The following is a 26440-nucleotide window of genomic DNA, read 5'->3' as shown; positions in this document are numbered from 1 at the left end:
GCATTGACGTATGCTTTCACGCTCCCTCCTACATGTCGTGCCTGGGGGATGGCTATTTATGTATCAGCTGTGCGCTGTTCCCAGTTATTGAGCCGAGTCTCGGCAAAGAACTAGAATAGGAAATAAGCACAAAAATGCCAAAACGAACCAGCTCCGAGCGTGCACGGTTGTCAATGATATTTGATCAAGGGAGATGACGAATGAAATGTTTGCGTGTGACGATGCTTTCAGCATCCTCGAGCTTGACTTGATTCGTTTTGTAGATTAAAGTGGTTGCAGTTGTTGAGGCTTTAAGTAATCAGCAGATATGCTAACGGCACGGAGATTGTAGATTCGATTAAGTTGTAGATGGGCAAGTTGAAAAGTGCATAAGTCAGATTTAGCCATACCATGATTGTAGATGTTGTTGCTACAATTTTATTAACTTATGGAATAACGAAAATAGTGCTCTGTAAAGTTGCCGTGAGCACATTACTCGTATTTCAAAATGCTTATCTGTGTTGCGTGTTTTCAAAGACAGAGTTTCGGGTAGTTACTGAGCCACTTTGTCGCTTATTCGGATGGACTGCTCAAGTATTCTACTATCTGCAAGGTGGAAATTACACGGTGACTGTTTGAAGTAGTAATGCCGCTTGCCAGGGAATACTATATTGTGTAGGTTTCTTTATGCTGCGCTGTGCTGTGTTTGCTATTGCGGTAGGTATCCGCTCGGCTGTGCCGTCAAGAAAACACGCATATGTATATAATTATTTACTCATGGATACCCGGGCCGAACAACTATCCCTCTTCGTTTAATGCAGGAGAGTTCGTAAAGGGAAGCAAATGTTATGTGAGTTTATGATAGGCAGATCATCAACGACAGGTCATCGGGCTTTTCCCCCCTTTATTCTGATGTATTTTACGTAACGATGCAGTCGGACTTAAGTGAAGAGGAGGCGTTACTGCATTTGGATAGGTCAGTAGTAAGTAATGAGAACCCTTCTTATGTGGTTATGTAGGTTTCCTGCTTATTGTACTGAGCGACATATCGAATGCCTGCAGCTAGACTTGAATGGGTTTTTGGGAAGTTTCGAACGTTAGAGGAACGCAAGGTTGACGACGGTTAGGTTTAGTTCGAACTATGGCTCTTCGTAATCGGGTTTTGGTGGTCACTCACTCTCATATTTAACCTAAGAGACATAGTTAATTATGGAGTGGGTTAGATCTTTATACTTGGTACCAGTAGATGTGGACTCATGTGTTGTGTGCTATCATTGGTAATGTGATGTGATGCGGTGGACACTCGCATGATGGGTCATGTTTCTAGTAAGAATGAAGGTTCTACGTAACTGGCTGAGGTCTGTCTGCTACTGCAGGATACTGTATGTTAACTCTATGTATTTTGATAAATTTAACTTGTTTATAGTACCTTCATGACTCCTTGTAGAGTATTTTCTGACATATGATAGGTCCAGTTACCTTGGTTGTAGGTTAGTGGAGTGCTCTTCAAATTTCAGACAGGTACTTATGATCTTTGCCGAGACTGAGAGACTATAATTGAGATAAGTGGAAAGTATTCTTTCTCTATTTTATTTCCGAATACTCAACATGATCAGCTGAAGCCTATAGTATTGTTATATGGAGGATACCATCATCAATCGTGACTGAGAGTTTGTTCAGCAAGCCATGTTGAGCAATGCAACGGAGCTCTTCCAGTGGCATTCCACTGTGGAGTCACCTAAGGACTCAGGCCCACAACCTAAAGTTAACTCCATCCTTGGACGGATATGTTCCAACCGTCCAATAATTAGCCTTGACCATGACATCCATCCATCATGGCTTCTGCTGCCTCCTCGCATCATGTGCACGCCGAGGCTACGTAGAAAATATGATGTTAGTGACCATTGGGCTTAAGCCATGAGCTAGGTTCTCAGTACGCTGGTTTGATCGATGATCCTTGGCCATTGGGGGCCTGGACTATTTTATGGACTGGCTAATAAAGTGACTGTTGCGTTGTCGGTCGTCTCGGGCTTTGACCTTTTCTTTTTGTCCTCTTTCTTCCTTACCCTGCGCATGCAGCTGAGTTGGCGGCTAGACTTTTGCTTTCACATGACCATCACAACTATGGGCATGAATCAGAAATGACTCCTTTTGGATCGGCTTGTTGCGTTCTTGGAAGTGGAGGTACTGTACGAATCGAGTAGTGGGATACCCAAGTGGGATGTTTTTTTTTGTTCACAATCAGAGTCGAACGTAATACCCGTCTGTTGTTTATGTTGATGCAAACATATGCGACTTGTTCATTTGTTACTATTTATTTCTTTTGCTCCCGCCTACCTAAGTCTCCCAGTCTCCGGATAAGTGCATTTGTATGTTGATACTCGTTCCCGATGATCCATTCTCGGCCATTGCGCTTATCATAACTCCGCCAACCTGTTTAGTTCGGTTCCCTTGCAGTCCCGCATTGATAACTTTCTTACCTTCAAGCTACAAGGGACCCTGCAGTCGGCCTTTCGGCACATTTTGAGTTGTTGAATGTAATGCAAATGAAAATCTGATCATCATATCCATCCGCCGACTTGCGACTACCCGATTGCCAACAATGCAACATGCCCGGCTATGGTATGTATTTGCCAGGGTTTCTCACGCTCATTCTTCTTATCCTTTCCCCCTCTCTGGAGTTAAATAAATGCGCCAGGCTGGGGGAAACAAGGCTTTCTCCCTCTCTTTTTCTTTCCCCTCTCTTACAGGCACCCCTTCCGGTAGACTGAATCTGACCTGTATCGTGACTTGTGCCGTCCTCAGCCAAGTGAGGCCGGGCATTCATTTTATTACCTGCTACCTGGGTGCTAAGGTATGCTACACCACCTAGACGCCTCGTACGCCTGCAAACGTCCACCATTGAAGCCGAGCTTCCACTTAATGTCATTTCGTCTGTCTTCTTAGGCTTTTGCCGGGTTCTTCCAATATCCTACCTGCCTGCATTTGCCCAGTCCTGCATCTGCACTTTTACAATACATTGCCGCCGCTACCTCTGCTTCTCCTCTCATCTCCACCTTTGACTCTTATGATTAATGAAGCCGTGTCTCGGCAAGGCAATGGTGGTGAAAACCTTTTTATGAATCAATTACACTTGTATCTTTCTTTACTATTGTCTTGTACTGTGACTCAACTGAACTCAACTCAACGCAATATTCTAAACAGTATCATATTAGGCAGGTTCAACCCAGATCGGCATCTTTCCCTTACTTGCCGTAACCGGGATTTGACAAAACCAGCTTGTGCAAGACACTGACAAAAACGCCATATCGTACCTTCCATCACTGCACATCGCACGGTAGCTTACCTAGCCCATTACCAACCAACCTACCTACCTACCGTACATTTTAATTCCACCCCAACCAAGCCGGCCTCTCTTGACCTGTCCCTGCAATCAACCCATAGCATCACCACCGTCCGTTGCCTGGTCCTAGTCACTGTAGGGAGTCTCGTCTCGTCTCATCTCGTCTCTTCTTCCACACAAGACGTGGCATTCGCTTTTTCTTTACTTTTCTCTTACCAAAACTCTTCTGTCTTCCACACCATATTATTGCCATATTCTCCCTCCGTATCTTTCGACTTCTTTTCCTTCTCTTCCCCTCTTCCACTCTCACTCACCCTGTGGTTGACTTCGACGACGCAAACACACTTCCACACAATTGCCAGACAAACCCCCGCCTCATCATCGTATCGTCGCAGTACGCCGCCGCTAGAGTTGAAACTACGTCGTCATCGGCGTTATCTCAAATATCCGATAACGAACAGTCGACTGCCCCTCATCATCAATCAAATCATACGCATTAATACTGATAGTCATACTCAAACCTAGCCGCTCTCGTCCTCTCTAGCTTTATCAACAGCCAACTTTTCGTTCGCTGGCTCTTGCTCACGTTCCCACTCTCACTCTGATTCTGATTCTGACTGTCGGTCTCACTCTGTCTCTTCAAAGACTGACTATATCCGTCTGCTTGCCCTGCCTCGGCGTCCGGGGTACTATGGTCTCATGACCACAACCTTTCTGCGTCCCCCGATCACCGCTCTGTGACTGCAGCGTGCTACCAATAGTACTAGTCCAACACTGATATAATACGAATACACATATCCATCCATCTCTTACGTGGACCTTTGTGCAATCAGTCCTCCGCCAACCTCTCTCCCTCAAACTTCGTGCTGTTCAAGAGCTGGCCAAGTCGAACCTGCCCACCGCGATACTGCTCGTCTTTGTAGCTTCAATAAGCTGCAGGTGGGCCTGTGTTCTGCGAGCGACTTGCACTATCAGTAAGCCAAGAATAGGCCGACATCGCGTCAGATCTAGACCAGTTTGCCCGTGATGGAGCCCATGGATTATATCGCATCAAATGGTCACCACCGGCCCAGTGGTCATTACGATCCAGTGCATTCTGCCTCTACTTATTGGGCATCCCATCCGCAGTCACAGAACCCAGGTCCCTATCCATGGCAAGCACAAACCCCGAGCCTGCCTCACATCTATTCACACCAAGTTGGACTGCCTCCGCCCAGCTCTGGTCCGGATCCCTATAGCCATCACGCAGCTATGTTACCACCTCTTCAAGGCCTGCCCCCTTCTGGTCCATTTTCAGGCAGCATGCATGGGCCAATATCACCACGGTTAGGTGGCCATCCTCAGTCGTATCGCAGCAGCATGCCGCTCGCCGTTCCGCCAGTACCTGCAAGCATTGCCAATCACAGCCATGATACAGCTTTCGCAAATCAAATCCCAAGTGGCACACACATGGACTGGCAGTCACCTATGCCGGGCCCAGAAGCCAATTCAATGCATCGCCCAAACTACGCATATCCCGACTCTGGAGCAAACTTCGCACACAGCTACAGCAACCAATATTTTTCAAGCTTTGCACCAGCTCCCCAACCACCTCTTCCATATTACCCAGTATCAACAAGACGAAGCCATTTTTCGACTGCCTCCATAGCGGCCAGAGGTTTTGGCGGTATCCCTTCTCCTAACAGTAAGTCCCCTTCTGTTGCCAATACGTCGATGCTTCCTTCCAGTAACACCAGGGGGCGAGTTTGCGAAGCCCTGTGTGTTTTGTGCACGGCTTGCAGATGCTAATATTTCCCTCTAGGACCCGCCCCTCCCTCGACCGGATACCGTAGATCTCATCCGAGACCGCGTAGGTCAACCTCATCACGTCCAATGGCGACAGAAGTCGGGCGTGAAGATGAGGACGAAGGATACTATGGCCCTCCCGACTATGTACTCCATAGTCCAGGTGGCTCGGATTCCTCTCAAGAGTCGGACGAAGTCTTTATTCGGCAAATGCAAATCGCAAGAGGCTCCGTGTCGACAAAGATGGTGGCTTCCAAGATGACACTCCGATCACTTCAGAGTGTTGAGCTTGAAGAGTTGCCGGAAGCAGACAGAAGTGAGAAATGACTCATGTTCGAGCTGAAGTGGAGGCTGATAATTTATAGGTTGCGTTATCTGCTACAATGAATATTGTGTAGAGACTCCTGAGGGTGTTAAAGAAGCCCCTCTTCGCTTGCCCAAATGCGGACACATTTTTGGTGACCACTGCATCAAGAAATGGTTCGAAGACTCGGATAGTTGTCCCTACTGTCGAGACAAGCTTCATGCGGAACCAAAGACACAAGGCGGCAGTTCTGCTAGGGCATTCATGAATCTCATGAGATCTAGAGGCATCAATCCCGGGTACGTAAAGATATTCTGGTATGAACTGCTCACTTGAGCAATCAACTAATGCGTTCAACAGACTGGCAGCTCAACAATTGCCGGATGAGGTGCTGGCCCATCTCAGAGCTCACCCTACAGGTGCGGACCGACGAAATGGCTCTCCGCCTCACGCTGTAACAGCAGCAAGAAGATCGCCACCAAGAGAAGGCGTTGAACACCAGCACCGCCGAACTAGAGCACGTCATGACAATTCAAACACACACAATGCTCTATCGATTCCCGAATCCCGCAACCGAGCAGTTTCCATGGAGACACCCCGACAGCCCACTGTGCCTGCTGTTGAACTACCCTCCATTCGGCCGCAACCTGAACAATTGCCAATGGAAAGACAACCCCAGGAATGGGGACGAGGTCACGCTCAGGATGCGAATGTAGTGTCGACGTCAGCCCAAGATCGCAGCGCAGAAATTCAATTGCCTCCCGCGGTTTTGCCAGAGCTATCTCCATATCCTTCACAAGATGCGCAGGACCAACGCCCGAGAGCTAGGACTCTTCGAAACCCTTTGCAAGTGCAGACTGGTTCGCCTTACGAAGGTCTGGGAAACAACGAAACCGCACCAGATATGCCATACCACTCAAATCAGAGGTGGTAGCTTGTCCACAGGGTGCATTCGATGGAATAGGATGAATAACGCAGGAGTTGTTGACTCTTTAGAGTCATAATAATCTGGCATCTGGTAACATGCTGGGCGGGTACGATTTACGAGTTCTCGCGTCACAGATATAAAGGACGGCATATGACACGGTTTTGAGTGGAGTTCGCTGCAAGCTTTTGAGATTGCACAAGGTCGACAACAATTTGGGAGGCGTTTCTGGTTGCTTTTTGCCTGGGCTATTGGGCCACGCACTTACGGATACGGTCGGATATTGGAAGTGGTTTTATGGGGCGCAAGGGCAAGATTGGAGGATCACTGCAGTGTTAAACGGGTGACCTATTACCGTAGCGGAATTAGCGATGTTTTTTTCTTAATGAAAGACAAGACACAAGTCAGCGTGTTAACAAAGTAATGATTGCACATAGCAGAACAGTGTTTCCAAGACCCTAGTCACCTCATTCCGTGGGGCTAAATGAAACGCTTGGCCCATTCTCCGCAAGCGATACTATAATAGAACTAGCGCTTGCAGGTCCGCAACCAAGACCCTCTTGTTTATTGTATCGATGATGCCAGCTGGAACGGCACGGCGCAATGTAAACCGCCGGGTCGGGGCCATGCGCTGCGAGTCCGAGGCATCCATTCATATGTCCCTGACGACTCGAGTCTTGGAACCTACAGTCTCAGACACACGGTCTTGGAGATTCGGGGCATCCCCACCACATGCAAGATAGACGAATCGCTTATATACCATTCCCCTGTCTCCGTACTCCCTTAGTCTGGGTTAAGACGCGCAACTCTCGCCTGTTACAGATATTTGCACTTGCTCGACGATTGTACACGTAAATTGACTGCCAATCCATCATCTCAGAGTGCAAATACCTGGGTTTGCGTTATCATGGGCCTGCCATGGGAGATTATCACGGCGACTTCTGCCATAAGCACGCTGACCCTCGCCTGGGCACATGACGATTGGTCCAAGTCTCAGCTCCTGGGTCGCTTTCCCGTACTTTGGATTGCTGGATTCGCTGTCTGGGTCGTCTGGGCAGTATGGATATACCCTTTGCTCGTGTCGCCACTACGACATCTTCCTGGACCCTCCGGCAATCATTGGCTCATGGGGCAGTCTAAGAAGATAATGGCCGAGCCCTCTGGTGTACCAATGCGACAATGGTTAGTGGATGTCCATCTCAAGTTCTATCCTGTTGTGTAAAGTGGTTGCTGACAGAGAAACGCCCAGGGCCTCTGAAATTCCGAATGACGGGTTAATCTGTTATCGTGGCTTCTTCAACCAGGAGAGAGTCATGGTAAGCTCACCCAAGGCATTGGCTGAGGTTCTTGTCACAAACAGCTACGCCTTCCCGAAGCCAAGTCACTTTCGATGGTCCATCGGCCGCATCCTTGGGGTTGGTGTCTTGCTCGCTGAAGGTGAGGAGCACAAGATGCAGCGCCGTAGCTTGACGCCCGCATTCGCCTTTCGTCATATCAAGAACTTGTATCCGGTGTTCTGGCGCAAAGCTCGAGAAGTGACACGGACAATGATGGCAGAGTTCGGTCAACAAGAAGAGACGCAGGTGGAAATCTCTGGTTGGGCATCACGGGCAACACTCGACATCATCGGCCTTGCAGGGATGGGACGAGACTTTGGCGCCATACAGAACCCTGACAACACACTGGCACAAACATACAGCAAGATCTTTAAGCCGTCCCGTCAAGCCCAAATCCTAGCTTTCGTTGGCATGATCATTCCCATGGAGTTCATCACCAAGCTGCCATTCCGTCGAAATGAGGACATTGCCGAGGCTGCAAGCGATATTCGAGCAATTTGTCGAGACCTGATCCAGGAGAAGAAGGCAAAGATGGCCAACAAGGAGCAAGCTGACGTTGATATCCTCTCAGTTGCCCTTGAGAGCGGCGGCTTCACTGACGAGAACCTGGTAGATCAGCTCATGACATTCCTCGCTGCTGGACACGAGACAACGGCGTCAGCTATGACTTGGGCGATCTACATGCTCTCGCGACACAGCGACATTCAGGCCAGGCTCAGAGAAGAAATACGAGAAAGTTTACCATCAGTTGATTCAGATGTCGATATTACCAGCCTCGATATCGATCGCATGCCGTATCTGAACGCCGTGTGCAGTGAAGTTCTACGATATTACGCACCTGTACCATTGACAATGCGTGATGCTGCTTATGACACAACAATTCTTGGCCAGCCTATCCGCCGTGGTACTCGAATTGTCATAGTGCCTTGGGCGACACATTTCGACCACGATCTCTGGGGGCCAGATGCAGATCAGTTCAACCCAGACCGGTGGCTGTCAGCAGGCGGAGAGAGCAAAAATGGTGCCGATCGCAAGGCCGCAAGTGGGGGAGCCAGCAGTAACTACGCGTTCCTGACCTTCTTGCATGGGCCGCGAAGCTGCATCGGATCAAGCTTTGCAAAGGCAGAGTTCGCTTGTCTACTGGCAGCATGGATTGGCCGCTTCGAGTTCTCGCTGGCGAATCCGGAGGAGATGGACGAGAAGAATGTGGAAATTCGGGGCGGTGTAACGGCCCGGCCCGCTAAAGGGATGCACGTCAAGGTTAAGGTTGTCAGCGGATACTGAATGCAAAGCATACTTGGTTTGTAGCATAAGGCATCATTAATGGTCTTGAACTTGTTGTATTCCTTAATTCGTTAGGTGGTGATATAAGGGTACAATACAGTATGTATTGATGAGGTATGTTGGGGTTTGTACTCGGTTGGGTTTATTGCATATTGTAGTGGATGAGATGGTGTGTTGTAACTTGTAAGTAAACCTGCAGATAAATATGATGAGATGAAAAATGGAAAAATAATAAATAATAAAAAATATGAATAAATGCAACTCTTCCCAAGCTAATCTATGCACATGAATTTCAATATTTATTTTAGTTAATGTGTAATGATGAGACGGGCGGCAAGTCAATTTGGGAAGTTTGATACTACCGAATCAGTTGACTTGAAATATTGGCAGTTGAGATATAATCAAATAGGGGCTTGTAAATGAAATGTGTGTTATTATTATGTGTTCATCCAACAATTTCAACACCCATTCACACACTCGCACTGCAGATAAGAATCAACCCTGATTTTTAATACTATACAGGGTAGACCTATTCGGATTGGTTGCATGTGCTGAAGTGGTTGCTCATCTAACAATAGATGGCTTGCCAGCTGGCAATGTAATGGATTAAAGAAGTGGATAACGATGACAGCGCTAACCAATATGTGGCGGCCTGAATGAGGCCTCTAAGTAATTATGCTCGAGGTGCAGTTTTTAATTAAAGTCCCAACACCCTTGATAACAGACCACGCTCACTCTTGGCTGTTGAACCTTGAGCTTGTTTCTTTAACTCTTACAACGTACATCTACAACACACCTTGCCACCACGTCACCGAATCTCGCCTATCTAATATCTGTACCGCTTTACCGTGCATACCCTACACACGTAGTCTAATTCAAGCTTTACGAGGATCGCATCAGATTTGACGCCCAGCCCTCTTGCGTCGCCGTGCCTACCTCGACATTGCAAAGCAAAGCAAAGCAAAGGCCTCAGCTCAGCGCAAAAGGGCCTCATAGATCGAATCTTGGACCCGCCTAAAATTGGGAACTTGACCAACGACGTGCGACCCCAGCCACCGCTTGTTTAGTACAACGGGGCTCTCCATGATAGGAAAGAAGGGCCTGGAGGCTGGAGCTTAGGTCCCCATTCTCGTTTCCGTTCCCGAACTCAAAACACCATCAAAACATCATCCTTAAAATTTAATCAACCCTGACTAATTCGCAACGTTGGTAGACCCGTAAAACCGGCGCAATGCAGCGAGACGATCGCTCTCGGGACCCCGAGGGCTCTGGTTCTCGTCGCCGGTGGTACGAGTCTCGCGATCGCGATCTTACTCCAAGAGCTGGAGATCAGGGAGACTCACCACACTCACGCTCGTACTCGCGTCAGCAACCGCCATACCAACAACAACAACCACAATCGCCAACGCAGCAACGACAGTATGATCCTCAAAGACAGGATCAATTCCAAATATATCAACAGTCACCACAGCAAAACTCGGTATCTACACCACGACCACAGCAGTATCAGTATCAGTATCCGTATCAAAACCAGTATCATCAACAGCAGCAGCCCTACTACAGCGCGCCGTCTCAATCGATGCCTGGTTATAATAGTCCTTACCAGCAACAACAGAACCCGCAACGGCCGCAAACACCTTCGAGTGTCTTTTCATCCTCCAGCGACACATCAACGTCGCTGCTAGATATCTCACGATTCAAGGATACGAAGGAGTATGGTGGCCTACTTAGCACATTTTTTAAGGCGCCCTCGGAGCGTGTTAAACAGCGTCTCCACCGAAAGAAAAGTAAGAAGCGCCGTGTACTTTACTTTGGCAACTCTTCTTCTTCTTCCGTAAACTCTGATTTGGCTTATGGAAACGGCTATGTGCGACAACCTAAGAGTCGTACCTTAAGCCCCCGAAGTCAAAGTCGTGTTTCTGGCCAGGGTTACGGATCTGCCGCCGGCGTCGGCCCTGGCCCTAGCAATGGACGGCGACGTAGCTCTGGAGGGTCTGATCGTGCTGCGCGTTTAACCCCTAAGAAAAAGAAGACTGCCGATGAGGAGATCATGGCTCTTGGCCAGCAGCTCTCTAATCTGGCACGTTTATCCAAGGAGGATGAGCAGCGTCAGGCGCGCAAGGCATCAGGTAAGGGTAAAGGTAAAGCGGCCGCCTTAGGACTTGCAGCTGGCGCCGCCGGCGCCGCTATGGCTTCTCAATATGGCCAAGAGAAGAATGGTAGGATGGTAAATGGCTTGAAGCAGCGTGTCCAGTCTTCAGATGATGAAGATGAGTGGGAAGATGCTTCCGAAGACGAAGACGATGACTCTTCAAGCAGCGATGGTGCTGGTTCAGCTGCCGACTCGGAGCTTGCCTATGGGACCGTTGCAGAGTCCATCAAGCCTGCACTCGGTGCTGCAGCAGCTGCTGGAAGCGCCGCCGCCGCCGCAGGCATGGCAGGCCCCCGAAGACAATCTGGTTACGGCTACGACTCGTCGCCAGAGTATCGGAGGCATGGCGATAGGGGCTCTGTCGTCGACCCTCGTCTTTTTGGACCCTACAACTCGCTGCGAGGCTCAATTAACACACCGTGTGGGTTCCGAAACGATGACGAAGCTGTGGCATACCGTCGTGATTCAGCCAATTTTGGAAACGGGACACCCATTCACATGCGAGATATGCATTCTGATCCTAACCGTTACGATGGAGAGCGGTTTTCGGCACCTATCGCACAACAAGATCCGTCAGCCCGACCCGCCCCGGTCCCCTTGCAACAACCGGTCCCCAAAACTCCCATATCTTCAAAGGTCTATGATGCTGTGAAGGTTGATGGTGCAAACCGCAGAAGCCATAGTCAGCGACGATCTGAACAACCTGAGGAGAAAGACTGGAGCGGAGTCGCCACCGGTGGTCTTGCGGCGGCAGCAGCAGCAGCAGCAGCAGCTGGCGTGGCCATGACCACTTCGTCGAAGAAGGATAGTCGTGAGCATCGTGACGAACAGCAGCGTGACCGCGACGATCGAGAGAATCAACGCCGAATCGACCGGGACCGCCAGAGAGCTCTGGAACTTGAAGAGCAAAAGCTTAGAGAGCTTGAGCGTCAAAAATTGCGAGAACAACACAGGGCGCAAAATCCCGAAAGCGAGGCAGACCGACACGAGCGATTGGAGAAGGAACGTGCACGAAATATGAAGTGGGAACGTGAATACCGCGAAATGGAACCCGAGGCTATTATTCCCAATTATAATAATGAGCGAAAATCTTCACGATATAATGACGATACCCCCAAGGATAGAAGTGAGAAGAAGGAGAAGAGTAATGTCGATGTAGTGGTTGCCCCCAAATCGGACCAGAACGAGGGGAGACCATTCGGGATCCAGTACGGTCCAGAGTTCCAGCTTGAGCGCGAGCCCACAGTCCAGGCTGGGACCAGCGAGCGCAAGGCCACACGAAATGGTCGCGACCTTCCTCTAGCGACTGGTGCAGGCCATCGGGCTGTGACGGAGTCGGCCAAGTCCGCACACCAAGATATTGATCCTTTCCAATATCAGGTTTCAGACGACGCTTTTACCATGTCTCAAACTACTACCCCCGGACGACCCCTTACACCTAATGTAGTTACTATTGAGCGCGAGCCCAACTTTGACGACTCTCCGCCAAGAGATTCAGCCGCCGATGTTCGACTCAGCCGCCGCGACTCCTTCGAGATTCAGCGCATGGTTGAAGACTACCGGGAGTCACAAGGCGCATCGCAACGCCGCGACCCCCGAAATGGCCATGAGTATGAGGAGGAGGAGCACAAGGCTAGGTCGATTCTCGACGAGGCCAAGCACGCCACTATTCCTGTAGCAGCGGCTGCAGTCGCATCCGCAGTAGCAGTTGAAAATGAGCGATCGCAAGAGCGGCGAAAGGGTCGTTACTCGGAAGACAGTTCTCAGGACACCTCGCGAAGACGCAAAGATGTTGTTCAGGAGGAGGCAGATCGATACTACCGCGAGACTAATATCGCCCGAAAAATTGCTTCTGATGAGATGCGATCACGCAGCGCTTCACCCGAGCGATCCGTGGTTGACAGGTGGCAAGAGAGCAAGAACGAATCGTTCAGTATTGTTACACCGCCAGTCATGGAGGACAAGCACCCGGAGAAGAACATCTATGAAGGTCCTGATGCGGATGTGAAAATCGACAACAAGATTCATCCTCGAGAAGAACACCAGTACCGCAACCCTGACGAAAACCCTTCAAGAAGGAACGTTTCGCGAGAGCGCCCGCTTTTGAACTTGATCTACCCTACCCCTGCCGTGAGCCGCCAGCATACACCGGCCCCCGAGGCGCGAAAGGAGCCAGAGGTTACTGAAGTTGTTGCCAAACCCGAAGATTTCAGTATCGGACCCAAAGGCGAGATCATCTCTGTTAGCGAGCCAGCTTCTGCGGCCAAGTCCGTAAGCTGGGGAGAGAATGAGACCAAGCGCTTCGATGCCGATAGCCCTGAGAAGAGTGACAATGACAACTATTTCCCTTCTGAGAAGGCTGTCGAGAAATCTCGACCCAAGCTGAACAAGGCAAGCCGCTGGGGTATTCTTGCTGCTGCACTGGCAGGTAGCAGTGCTGAGCCACAGAACGAGCCTGACGTCGAAGTCGACCCAAAACAAACCGAAATGCCAGGAGGTTACTCATACTCTGATGCAGGAAGCAGCGATGTTTCTATTCGACGGGCTGAATTCTATGTTGATGACATGAACAGCTTTCCTCCCGTTGTCGGCACTAAGCCTGCAAGCCCACAGCAAATGCCTGGTCGCTTTGCGGATGACTTTGAGTTTGCCGCTACACTTGCTGCTGGATTGAAGGACACTGGATTCAACCCTGATATTGTTATCGATGATCCTTCTTACAGTCGACGTGACTCCCCTCCAGGTGTCCAGGAAGCAAATGGTGATTCCCACAGCGGATCAAACGGCAACGCCTGGTATAAGCGACCTTATGCTGAGGTTGCCCCGGAACCTGTCGATGCCCCAAAGCTTTTGCCCGAGCGAGGATTTGTCCTTGGAGAGGTCGAGACTCCTCAGGAAAAGACAGCTCTGCCCTACGAGAGCGAGCGCAACATCAGATCAGATGCACCAAAGCCCGAAGATGTGCCACTTCCCAACAACCAATCTGACAGTCCAAGGCCCAGTAAACAAGAACAGCGCAAGCGAGAAAAGTCTGATGTTGTTGTCGTTCAAGACGATGGGAAAATTGAGACTGGCAGGGCCGAGCCCGAACCCTCTCGTGAAGCAGGCGAGGCGGTATGGGAAGATATCTCCCGCAAGAAGAGTAACAAGGGTCGCAAGAAGGATCGCAAGGGCCGTGACTTTGAAGATGAGTGGAGTCCCAGTGTCTCAGCTCCTGCTCCATATGAGTCGAGATCAGACTATGATCGGAGCATTTCTCAGGACCAAGGTCGCGACCATGACATCAGTGTATCTGATGTTGCCAAGGTAGCTGTGCCTGCTGCCCTTGCCCTAGGTGCCATTGCCTCTGGTTCAAGAGACGCCTCTTCTCGTGATATTCGCACTGATATGAGTGATTCTCCCGCGGAGTTACGCAAGCAGCCGAATGACGACTACTACTACGATGGCGACAGATCTCGTGTCTCTGCACCTGCGGAGCCTTCTCATCACCGACATTCGTCTAGGGACGTTGCATCCTTGGATATCCGATCAGACGACGAGCACAATTCTTCCAAACACTTAAGAAAACACAAGAAAGATCGTGAGTCGCGAGACGAAGGTAGATATCGGGAGTCTTCGACCTTGGAACCCAACGATCGACGATCATCGAGGAGAGAGTCGTCGAGGGATCGTTCGAGGGATCGCTCAAGACATCGGTCAAGCGACCGCAGATCTAGAGACCATTCGAGAGACCACAGATCCAGAGATCGTTCAAGAGACCGCCGTTCTAGAGACCACCGCTCAAAAGATCGGTCAAGAGATAGAACAAGAGATAGGTCGAGAGACAGGACCAGGGACAGTTCAAGAGATAGGTCTCATCGCAGAAGATCTGATGACGAGGAAGAGAGACCCAAGAGATCGAAGCGCCATCCCTATGAATATGACTCGCCCACCCAATCAATGGCGGCCTCTGAAATCTCTGTTGCCAGTTCTAGCAGCAAGAGAAGCAAGAAGTCCAAGCGAAGAAATGACGCTGGAGATGATTACAACGACTCAAGAGACAGCCCATCACACCGCAGGCACGAGTCTTTCGATGACAGGGATGCAAGCTCTGTTGTCTCTGAGTCGCGTGGACACCGACGAACACCGTCTCGGTATGACGATGACGATGCGAAGTCTGTTTCGTCTGTGCCCGGCTCATCCCGTCGTGAGAAGGACTACAAGGAACGTAGAACACCAGAGAAGCGACCAAGCACCAGCGTCCTTTCCGGCCTCTTCAAACCACGCAAGGATAAGAAGGATTCTTTTTTAGGTAATGCCGACACCCTTGGCGCGGGTGTCGGCTTAGCGACTGCAGCAGACATTTATGCATCTGATGCCGCTCGCTCTAACGCCGCTGATGCCCCATCAGACCGAGAGCCTTCTGCCTCTGGTGATGGGCTACGCCATGTGCGAAGCTTCGAATTGGTAGACCCTGAGGTCATACCGCGTGTCATCAAACCAGCTATTGACCCTCAATATGGCGACCTTCTCCCTCTACCCCCTAGTGAACCTTCTAGCCCAACTTCTTCTGTTTCCGGCGAACTACCCCCTCTTCCTGATAGTCGACCTGATACTCCTCCTGAGGAGCGCGGTGCCCGCCGAGAACCTTGGCCCCAGCAGCGTCGCCGCAGTATTTTCGAGACGCCTATGAAATCCCCCAGCCGTACCGCTGTTCCTATCGCACTCCGCCTAGGTAACAGATCATCAAATCCTGCCTCCCCTGTGAGCTACAGGGCTTCTCCGGCTAGCTCCCCTATTATATCGCACTCGGACGCGGTGGTCATGTCAAGACGACAAGCTCGACCTACCTCTTGGGACAACAGCCGTGAATTCATGCCTCTGTATCTCCTTGAACAATCGCGACACCCAGCACCCACAACAGGATCTGTACTTCCTGCGCTGCCACCTAGTGAGCCCAGCGAGACTTCTGCGAGAAACTCACCCGAATCTGAATTCCTCAAACAGAACGATGATTACTTCGGCGAAGACCCCGAGTATGCTGGACCTGATCTGCGCGTTGACACTGTTCTCTCTGAGCAGCAAAAGGACTCTGATGCCGAATCACAACAGACGACCCCTCGTGCCGAATTTATGCCTGTGCTTCCAGAGCCAACACCTTCTGTCCCTTCCAATGAGCCAACCCCTGGCCTGTCAGAGCCTAAACTCCCAGAACCTACGCCTACTGCAGCTCCTGACCCGCCCACACCATCTCTGGCAACCCCTATGGAGTCTGGTAGCAGGGATGTGGCTAGTGATGAGCGCTCTGCACCTCCTTTCGATGCTGCTGCCATCGCTGTTCCTGTCGGCTTGGGCGCCAGTGCTGGTTTAGCTGCTGCTGCCCTTATTCAAGTCAGGGACCGTGCCGAACCGCCTGCAGAGAAGCCGGATGATCTCACCTCTGCCGACGAGCACTTTTCCGATGCTGTTGTTGGTCCTTCTGAACCGACTTCACCCGGAGAAAATATTTCTCGATCACTCTCATTTGCCATGGACAGAGAGCCTACTTCTGAATCCATTGCCAAGTCTCCTTACGAGCCTTCTTCCGAAACTACAACTGGAGCTTTCACTACCCCTGTCAACGAGCTCGTCGCTGATGGGCTTTCTGATGTGACGTCTCATGCTGAGCTTGCTGCCAAAAGGACAGTTGCGGAAGAAGCAGAGGATCAGGCCGCCAAAGACATTTCTGACGTCGTTGATGCTGCTCAATCGCCTTCCACTATTCCGATCAATGAGCACACAACTGAGGAGCGTGTTCATGCCAAGCCCGACACCGACCCTGCAAATGAGGCGGCTAAAGAGATTGAGGAGCCTTTAACCAAGGAGGTCGGTCTCATTGATAAGAGCGCGACCGAACCTATTATCATTCCCGTCGATGAGCGTGCTACCGAAGTGCCCGCAACTGTCAAGCCCGATACTGAGCTTACAGCCGAAGAGACAATGGACAATCAGGCAGAGGGACAGGTAGCTAGAGACATTCGCAATGTTGGCGAAACTGCAAAGGGGACTGTCGTCACCCCTGTCAGTGAGCCTACTGTTCACGAGCCTTTGAATGCGCCATCAAACGCCGAGCTTCTGGCTGAGAAGGCAAACGAAAAGATCATCACCGCTGCTGATGTCATTGATACTTCGACTGAAACCTTTACTGCTCCTGCTAATGAGCCTACTATCGAAGAGTCCACCGTTCAAGAGCCTCTGAATGACACAACAAACGAAAAGGTCCCTGACACTACGACTGATGCCATCGGCCATTCGACCAAATCCGTTGTTGTTCCTGCTAATGAGCCTACTGCTGAAGAGCCTACCAATATTAAATATGGTGCCGAACCTGTAGTTGACGAGGCAACAGCCAAAGAATCGGAGGATCAAGCTGTCACCGAAGCCGAGACTGCTACACAAGCCGAAGCGGAAGAGGTTGCTAAGGAAGAGGAGGAAATAGCTGCTCTCAAATCCAAGAAGGCCAAGAAGCTCACAAAGGCTGAAAAGACTCGCTTGATGACCTTGATTTCCCACTCAGTCAAACGAGCTCAAGCAAAGGCTGCCGAAACTACCCCTGGGCCAGATACAAAGTCAATCGCGGAGCCTTCTGTGGAGGAACCTGTAGTTGAGGAGTGTGCCGAGACACAGGAGTCTACTATTGAAGACGGCACCACATCAGCCAAGGACCTAGTTCCCGAGGCTCCTGAAAACATTCAAGAACCTGAGTCCACCAAGCAGATCATCGAACCTACTCCGATCGACATGGCGGCCGAGGAACCTTCTCGGGATCTCACAACAGAGCCTATGATTGAGGATGTTACCACAGTCGCCCCTGAATCTTCACCACAGCCAACCAAAGAGCTAGTCGCCGAGCCTTGGGCAGATTTTATTCCCGAAGCAGTTGAACCTGCTGACGAATTGGAGAACGAAGCAGCCGGTCAGGGTGCCGTCGACCTTCCCAAGTCTAGCGATGAGCCAGATACCATGCCCCAGCGTGAACTGGTTGTCGAGAATGTCTCGGTCACTGAGCCTAGGATCGAAAACACGAAAGAAGAGACCGAGGACCTTGGTCGCGAAACTGATAACACCTCCATGGCACTTGCTCCCGATACTATTGAAGAACCTCAAACGGCTCCATCTGTCGATGTCCCTACTGAAACTACTGCTGAAGCTGTCGAACCCGCTGAGGTGAAGCCAGAGCAACCTGTGGCTGAGCGTGCAGTGAATGAGATCACCACCGAAGAGTGGGACAACATGAATGCCAAGGACAGAAAGAACATGAAGAAAAAGCTCAAGAAGCAGGGACTAGAACCAATTATTCAAGACTCATTCGATTTTCCAGCTCCTGTTGACGACTTGAGCAAGGACGACCAGCCCTCCCTGAGTAATGGGGTCAATGCGGACGATAAAGCTTCGACATCGAAGTTAGTTACGGCTGAACCCGAAACCCGAGCCCCATTTGTATCCGAGCTCGTTCCTGAAGCTTTTGCCGAGCCATCTATTGTTGCGGAAGCTGAAGGCGTCCAAGAGCCTGCTGTCTTCCAAGGAGAAGAGCACGTGAGTATAGTGCCTGAAGAGGTATCTCACCCAATAGAAGACGATGTCTTACCTGTCAACAAAGAGTTGGCCATCCAGCCAGAAGCGGAAAGCACAGAGAAGGAGCCAGAAGTCTACTTTAAACCTGCAGCACCCATAGCTGAGCATGAGCCTGCCCCTGAATTGTCCGCTACAGCCCCTACTGTCACAGAGCCTCTGCCTGGCGCCACTCCCGAAGAGAAGGCTGCTGAGGAGTTGCCTGAGTCTCCGTCCAAGAGCAAGAAGAAGAAGAAGATTAGGACTCAGCAACCACCTCAGGAGGAACCTACGCCCGTGGAACCCACTACTGTCCTGGCCGAGGATACAACCATAGATTCTGCTCCAACCCCTCAAGCTGAAAAGGAGGCCTTTAATGCTTGGACTGATCCGGTTGTCTCTATCGAAACTCCCGCTGCTACCCCTGTCGACTTGCCCGTTGAACAATCCTCGACTGCTGTGGAGGACCCCTTACAACCTTCTACGGAGCTGTCCCAGGACGCCCCTGTGGAATCTTCTGTTGATGCAGATACTGTTGATGCAGATACTTTTGATGCTTGGGCCCAACCTGACACTGTTGCGAATACTGATGTTCCTGACCAAGAGCAAGACAAGCATGCTAAGACTGCTGAACAGCTTTCCGAACTGTCCAACGCGCCAATGCAAGAAGACGCCGTTTCTTCCAAGTCGAAAAAGAACAAAAAGAAGAAGAAGGGCACCAAAACAGATGATGAGCCAGTGACTGAGCCTCAGGATAGCAAGTCACAAGGCAAGTCTCTTGAGGAACCTGAGAAGGCAACATACGATTTGACTGAACCATCCGTCCCGGCAGCCGATACAAAGCCTGAGACCATCGATAACGCTCAAGCCGACGAAGCTACATCATCAAAGTCTGCTGTGTCAACCCCCAAGCATGATGGTGGTCAGGCTGCCAAGAGTGTCAAGAAATCCCGTGCTGATAAACCAGTGCTCGCTGCACCAGTACCTAACAGTCGAGAACTTGATGATCTGGATGATGTCCCCTATTCCCCCTCTTCTGGTAATCAATCCCCTTCCACCGGTGATGTTCGGAAAGATCGACAAGGTTACTTTCCTTCTTCCCTTCGCACATTCCCTGGCGCTGCAGGAATTTCGGCCTTCAAGAGAATGTGGGGATTCCAAGATCAAGCAAGAGCGCAAAACCGCATGCGTGAAGCTCTACCTGACGTTGCCAGGCCCAGTAGTGAGACCCAGCCTGATACTGTAAGCGCTGAGAAGTCGAAGGTCGCCGAGGCGAAGCCTGGTGTTCCTATCGTTGAAGTGGACAGCGACAAGGCTGCTGCCAACAAGCTCCTGACTTCGTCTGATTCTCATATCTCTGAGCCACTTTTCTCTCAAGGGGATGCGCTTGTAGAGGAATCGCAAGCAACAACCATTGAACTGGAACCTTCCCAAGGCGCTGAGCCGCAGAATGCCACCGTGCATGTCAGCGACGACGTTCCTGATAAGGGTAGATCTACAGCTGTCGAACAGCCTGTGGTGAAGACGGAGGATGAGCCAGTAAGGCCAACTGAAATCGCACTTGAAGCACCCCGCGAAATCCTCGATGGAGCAATCGAAGGTGAGGATGTGAAATCTGTCGAGAACCCATCGATCGAGATAATTTCCAACACAACACCAGCTGTCGAGGGCAAATCTGATGATACTGCCGAGGATAAACCTATGGAGATGACAAATGACGATGTCGAGAAGCCTGCTGAAGCCAAGCCTGAACTGGTCACCGAAGAAGAGCCAGACAAGACTGCTGAGGCCGAGGACACAAAGACTGCCGAGGAAGCTACAGGAGATAACACTGAGGCCGACGCATCTGGTTCTAAGAAGATGGCGAAGAAGAACAAAAAGAAGAAGAAGAACCAAGCCGGCCAAGACGAGACTACCGAGCACGAGAACGATTCAGCTCAACAAGACCAAGCGATTCAGGAACCCCCCATTGAGGAAGTTATACATGTGTCGAATGGTGTAGACAACCAGGCCTTGGCCTCGGAATCGGTGGCAGAAGCTTCTCGCGACATTCCAGAGGAACTCAGTGCTGCGGAGCCTGGAGCAAAGTCAGACGACACAACGGAAGGCAAAGTTGTTGACGCTCAACCTGAAGTCAAGCCAGAAATTAAGGGAAAATCAACTGGAACAGAGGCTTTGAACCGATCGCAAACCGACGACAAACCAGTTGAAGGTGAGGCAAAGGAAGAAGACAAGATCGACGACGAGCCAACCCAAATTCAGTCCAAGGAAGAGCCGCCCATGAGTGAGAAGCCCGAAAATACACCCGAGGCCCAGCCTGAAGAAAACCCAGAAGATAAGCTCCAAGGCAGTGATCAATTACCTGAAGCCGAGGCCACCAAACAGCCACAGAACGATCACAAGCTGATGGAACCTGAAAATCAAGCGTCATCTGAGACTAACCATAGCGCTGCTCAAGCTGAAGACGGACCCACCAACCCTGAAGCTCAGTTGTTGCCACAAATTGATGACAAGTCTCAAGTCGAAGCAGAGGAATCGCAGCAGATGGATGGCAAACCCATCGAATCTCATGCACAGGAGACATTGCACACTGATGACAAGACGGCCGAGAATGAAACTAAGGAGTCTGATTCCGACGTTAAATTACCACAAGCCGAGGCTCTAAAAGAAAACGACAAACTAGTTCAGCCTGAGGTTGTGGAACAAACCCAGACTGATGACAAGCCCACGCAAGTCGAGGTTATTGACGACAACACAGTTGGTTCTGAAGCCAAGTACCCGTCTTCCAGCGAGAAGCAGGCGAATGAAGCAATATCTGAGGAACCGCCTCAAGCTGCTCGGGATGTCATTGCCATGCCCTCTGTAGATGACATTTTGCCTCCAGCAACACTGAAAGCCGGATCACCAAAGGCCGGGTCGGTTGCGATGAAAATCAAAGAAGCAGAGAGCAAAGCTTTGCGTCAAGCAGAGGGCGCTGCGGCAGCGAAGGACAATGCAGAGATCGAAGCATTGCTTGAAAAGCAATCGCGAAGAGGGGGTCGTCTCCTCAAGAAAGATCAAAAACGCCTTGCCACCCTTCAGGAGAACGTAGCTCAAAGGACAGAGGCACAAGCTGCCCGCGACCCTCCACCGCAAGCTGCCCAGGAGCCTACCAATTCGACATCTGCCGATGTAGATGTCCAGAAGCCTTCCGAAGTGAGCGCGGAATCAGCCCAGCCAACGGAAACTCGTGACATAGATATTCCCCAGGATACGGCCCCAGTCAATGAAGCGACTGTTACTACTGAGAGGCAGATTGATATTAGTGAAACACAACCAACAGAAACATCGGGTGAAGCTGAGACAGTGGGCGCGGGTTTATTGAACGAGGCCACAGAAATCTTAACAGATGTGCCCTCGGAGAAAAAGCCTATGGATGACGAGACCACCACTGATACGGCACCAGCTGCAGAGCCCCAGGAGAAAACAGTTGTCGACAATGAGGTAATGGAGCCAGAGATCAGTAAGAAGTCCGAGAAAAAGCAAAAGCGAAAATCTGTATCCTTCTCCGAGAACGGGGGATCGCAGGATCCAGCAACAGAGAATACCGATACTCGCATATTGGCAACTGAACCCGAACAGCTTGATCAAACTGTTGTCAACACTGAGGACACTCCTGCACAAGCGGAACTTGTTCCCGAAGAGGCTCCTGCTACTCAAGATATGCCCCAAGTCCTGGCCCCTGAGGACGCACCTGTGGATGTGCAATCATCAGATGCAGAAGAAACCGAGGCGCCCCCGTTGAAAAACCCTGAAGTTCCTTTGGCCGAGAACACGACTGCTGAGAGCCAGGCTGAGGGACCTTCGGATGTTACCTTGGACAAGGCCGAATCAGAGCCTGCCTCTGAGAAAAAGAGCAAGAAAAAGAGGAAAAAGAAGAAGGACACCTCTACAGATGAACCAGAGAAGCAACCTGAAGCCGAGTCCTCAAATGAAGCGACTTCTGAGTCCACATCTAAGGTTTCTGACGATGCCAAGGATAGTATTGGGCAAGAAGCATCTTCCGGTACACCTAACCCAACAGACCCAGTCGACGATGAGACTGCAGAAGCGTCTCCTCTTCCCCTGGGATCTGAAGCAGCGAACATTTCTTCTGAAATTCTCCCGACAAACAATGAGCAGGCACAACCAGCTGATGGTGAGAAACCTGTAGAAATCTCTCCTTGCCAGAAGCCAGCGTCAGCCATCGAGGCTTCTGAAGCACCAGGTGCCGTAGTCCCCGAGCAAACCCCCACCGAACAACCTGTTGTGCCGAACATCGAAGAACCCGAATCCCCTGCAAAACTGTCCAAGAAGGATAAGAAGAAGAAGAAGAAAAAGGCAGACAAGAAGAAGGCTGCACTTGAAGAAGAATCCAAGGAGCCTAAATCCGAGCCTACTACTTCTTTCGAAAAAGGCGAAGTTGAAGTCGAACGCGAAACAGCCGAGCACACGGCCGAAGATCCCAAAGTCACGCGTGACGAGACGTCTGAGCAGACCGATTCTAAAGAAACTCCCAAGGGAGACATCATTTTGGAGGGCGAGATTGCCACACCAGCCAACGAAGCCAAAGTGCCAGACACCGGTAATTCCGGAGAACTTCCTAGCGAAGAACCAGCTAGTCCTGAAGACGAGCGGGGTGGGTTTAGCCTCAGTCAATCCCAGACCGACCAAAAGAACAAGGCTAAAGACAGCGATTTTGAAATCGTGCAGGACATCAAGACCAATCATCCAACGCAGCCGGAGACGGTAAGGCAGGACGCGGCCGCCGCCGTCGTGGATGAGGCCCAGAGCCAAGGATCTTCTGAAGGCACACAAAGACAGGAGGACAAGACTGTAGCTGTTCATCTTGATCCTCCTGTTGAGCCTGAAACAAAGCTGGAGTCGGGATTGGGATTGGGAAAGGAAAAGGAAAAGTTGGACGATGACGAGGAGTTTGCTGGCTTGTCGAAGAAACAAATCAAGAAGTTGAAGAAAGCTCGAGCTCTGGCAACCCCAGAATCTTCAGTTGAAGCAGAGATGCCAAAGGAAAGTGGAACCTCACTGGAGGAGGCAGCGACGCCTGCAACTGAAGCTGGTACAGAGTCTGAGCCAACCCCTCAAACTTGTGCCGAATCTGCGGCTGAAACCACCACCGGGGCAGAGCAAGAGCTTGGTTACGAGACCATGAATGATCCACTCCCTGACATTGAGGAGACTGTACCTATAATTGAGCCTGATTTTGAAGCTGAACTCGAGTCCAAAACTGAGAATCAATCTTTGGACAACACCGATATCCAACCTGCGACAGAGAGAGCTGATGACGAACCCGACGTTGATGCCGACTTGCAAACAAGACAACCCAAGTCTGATGGACAGACAACTTCCGAGCAGGATATCATTGTTCCTGTGCCGGAAGTTGATTCTGGAGACAATTTAACTGATGTCCCTGACAAGAGCTCAAGTACTAACCTTCCAGCTGAGCATCAAGTTGTGAAGAAGCCAGATTCCTCTCGCGTAGAGGACGCGACTGAGCCACCACAGATGCTTGGAGAACCCGCTGAGAACATTCAAGATTCACGCTCGATCATTGAGGTGGAAACGGGGCCTATTATCCCAGACAAACTTGAGCAGACTGATGTGACTACCGAAGACATCCCATCCTCATCGCCAGACATGGCAGAAAAAACCACAGAGGCGCAGATTCCCATGGAAGCGGAACTTCCAAAGCCGGTGGAGATCAACCAGCCACTTGAGGAGGTACTGACCGATGCTCCCGCCGAAAGCATGGATGAAAACGCCCCTGAGAAGGCTATGCAAAGCCCCCACGAGCCTATCCTGCAGTCACTGGGAGACCCTACACAGTCGTCAAATCATGAAACTGTCGAGCTAGAGGCCATTTCTGAGCCTGCTGCTCCAGTTGAGACTACACCAGCATGTGATACTCAACCCTCGTCTACAGATGCAACAAAATTGGCGGAACAAACGCCTCTAGACCTTTTGCCGTCGTCAGACCTTTTCTCCTCTACACCAGTCCTACCCGCAGATCCTAGTAGCCCCCAACAGCGTGTGAGTGAACCTACAGAGCCTGAATCAACGGAACGAGACCTTTCCATCACCATCGACGAAACGGGCCCCTCGTCTGTTGCCCCTGATATTGTCACGAGCGAGGACACTGTGATTCCTGATACTCAGACTGTACCCGTTTCAGAGGAGTCGGATAAGTCAGTGGAAAGTAATGTTGAGAAGCAATTGGAGGAAACCTCGCAGCCTCATGAGCCAAATTCTGTCTTGCAGCCTGTCGTTACAGGTAGTCTGATGGCTCCTGTGGACTCTCCTCTAAATGAAAAGCCAATCGAGGACACTAGTCCTTCGTCTTATCCTACCACTGATGTTGCTTCTGTTCCCGAACCAGAGCAAGCACCAGAAGAGGAGACTGAAGCCAACCAAGACATTTCAAACGAGGCCGCCATTGACAAGGCAAGGGAAGAATCTGTACAACTGACGAAGGAGAAGCCGGCCGTACCCGTTGTTGAACGCCAACAACAGCCAGTTTCCCATGACCATCCTCTTGACAGTTCTACGTCTCAGAGCGACCGGCAAGTGACGGACGATAGATACAACGAGAAGGCCCAGTTCTTCAAAGAGGATGCAGAAAGGGAGGTCTTTGAGGAAAGCGGACCGAGCGAGACCAATGTTCAAGAAGAACCAGAGGCGACACAGGATACCGTCCTTCCTCAAATCGAATCTATGACGGAGGATATTGTCCCAGACACTGCTGCACTGCCAGATTTCTCGGCGAATCCATCATCCGAGTTGGTGGACACCCCTGGTATCAATGAGCCTGAAAAGTCGGAACGTGGTGAGAATGAGTTTACAACTGAAGAATGGCAATCTCTCGCTGGCAAGGAGAAAAAGAACATCAAGAAAAAGTTGAAAAGGAAAGGCCTCGACCTGATCATCCAAGATTCCTTTCAGCCAACAACTTCTGGTAGCGAAGCCTTGCCTGAAACCGACACTGAACCAGAGCTTGTTCTCACTCAGCCAGAAGACCTCACCGCCAGAGTCACCGAAGCTGAAGCGCAGACCGAGAAAAGCCAGGAGGCATCCGTAAACAAGACATCTGATAAGTTTGCTTCTAGCCCAAGTGACAGCAACTTTGTTGGCACAAAGGAGGATCTCGAGAACGACGCGACAAGGGAGCAGGCCGAACCCACAAGCCAAACCACAGCCGGTCAAAAGAACATCCCTACTGAGTCACCTCCGTCGCAAGAGACGACACTGGTCACTGAAGTCAAGTCAGATAAGCAAGAGATTGCGGAGGGTCATGTTGTTTCTCCTTCAGAAGGCAAAGATAAGGAGACGGCGGAACTCGAAGGCAAAGATGAGGCTGAAGTGCCAGTCACAGTCAAAACCCCAGATGAATTCGAAATGCCGCCATTTTTCGAAGAACCCCAACATAGATCTGGGTCACAACAAGATCTCCCTGTTCCTTCGACAGCCAAGAACGAAACCAGCCAAGAAGCGGAAACCGATGTGACGCCTGTCGAGTTGATTTCGGAAACAAAGGCCGAGCCACCAACATCACATGAACCTGGCTACCGAGTCACAACACCTCCGCCTGCGATTGAAGTCCCGGAATCTCAGCATCCAGAACGCCTGTCTCCAAAATCAATCACGGAGACCGGAGGCGCGCGAGAAACCCATGCAGATATAATTGCTGGCTCAGGCTCCGGGGAATCCACAGCACCATCCAACCAGACGC

General features: G+C 50.7%; 2 protein-coding genes across 2 annotated transcripts; both read left to right on the top strand.

Annotated features, from left to right (window-relative positions):
• Positions 1-4348: 4348 nt before the first annotated feature.
• Positions 4349-6345, top strand: EDB82DRAFT_521491 (uncharacterized protein; the record flags this gene model as incomplete). The annotated part of the gene is made up of 4 exons (XM_025728511.1): positions 4349-5006; positions 5124-5423; positions 5473-5710; positions 5772-6345. The coding sequence occupies 4 exons, from the start codon at positions 4349-4351 to the stop codon at positions 6343-6345; spliced, it is 1770 nt and encodes a 589-aa protein (XP_025588524.1).
• Positions 6346-6760: 415 nt separating this feature from the next.
• On the top strand, positions 6761-26289 carry EDB82DRAFT_442080 (uncharacterized protein; the record flags this gene model as incomplete). Its single annotated transcript, XM_065607792.1, has 10 exons — positions 6761-7518; positions 7586-8942; positions 10252-10437; positions 10474-14804; positions 14880-16737; positions 16972-17019; positions 17698-20743; positions 20849-25371; positions 25435-25805; positions 25875-26289. Coding segments are annotated over exons 1-10 (16410 nt in total), but the record flags the coding sequence as incomplete, so codon positions are not given.
• Positions 26290-26440: the final 151 nt, after the last annotated feature.

Source organism: Fusarium venenatum, assembly GCF_020744135.1.
Source record: "Fusarium venenatum strain MPI-CAGE-CH-0201 chromosome Unknown EDB82scaffold_1, whole genome shotgun sequence".
NCBI classification, from domain to species: Eukaryota; Fungi; Ascomycota; class Sordariomycetes; order Hypocreales; family Nectriaceae; genus Fusarium; species Fusarium venenatum.
Note: the sequence above shows the minus strand (reverse complement) of the source record. Positions and strands in the feature narration are given on the sequence as shown.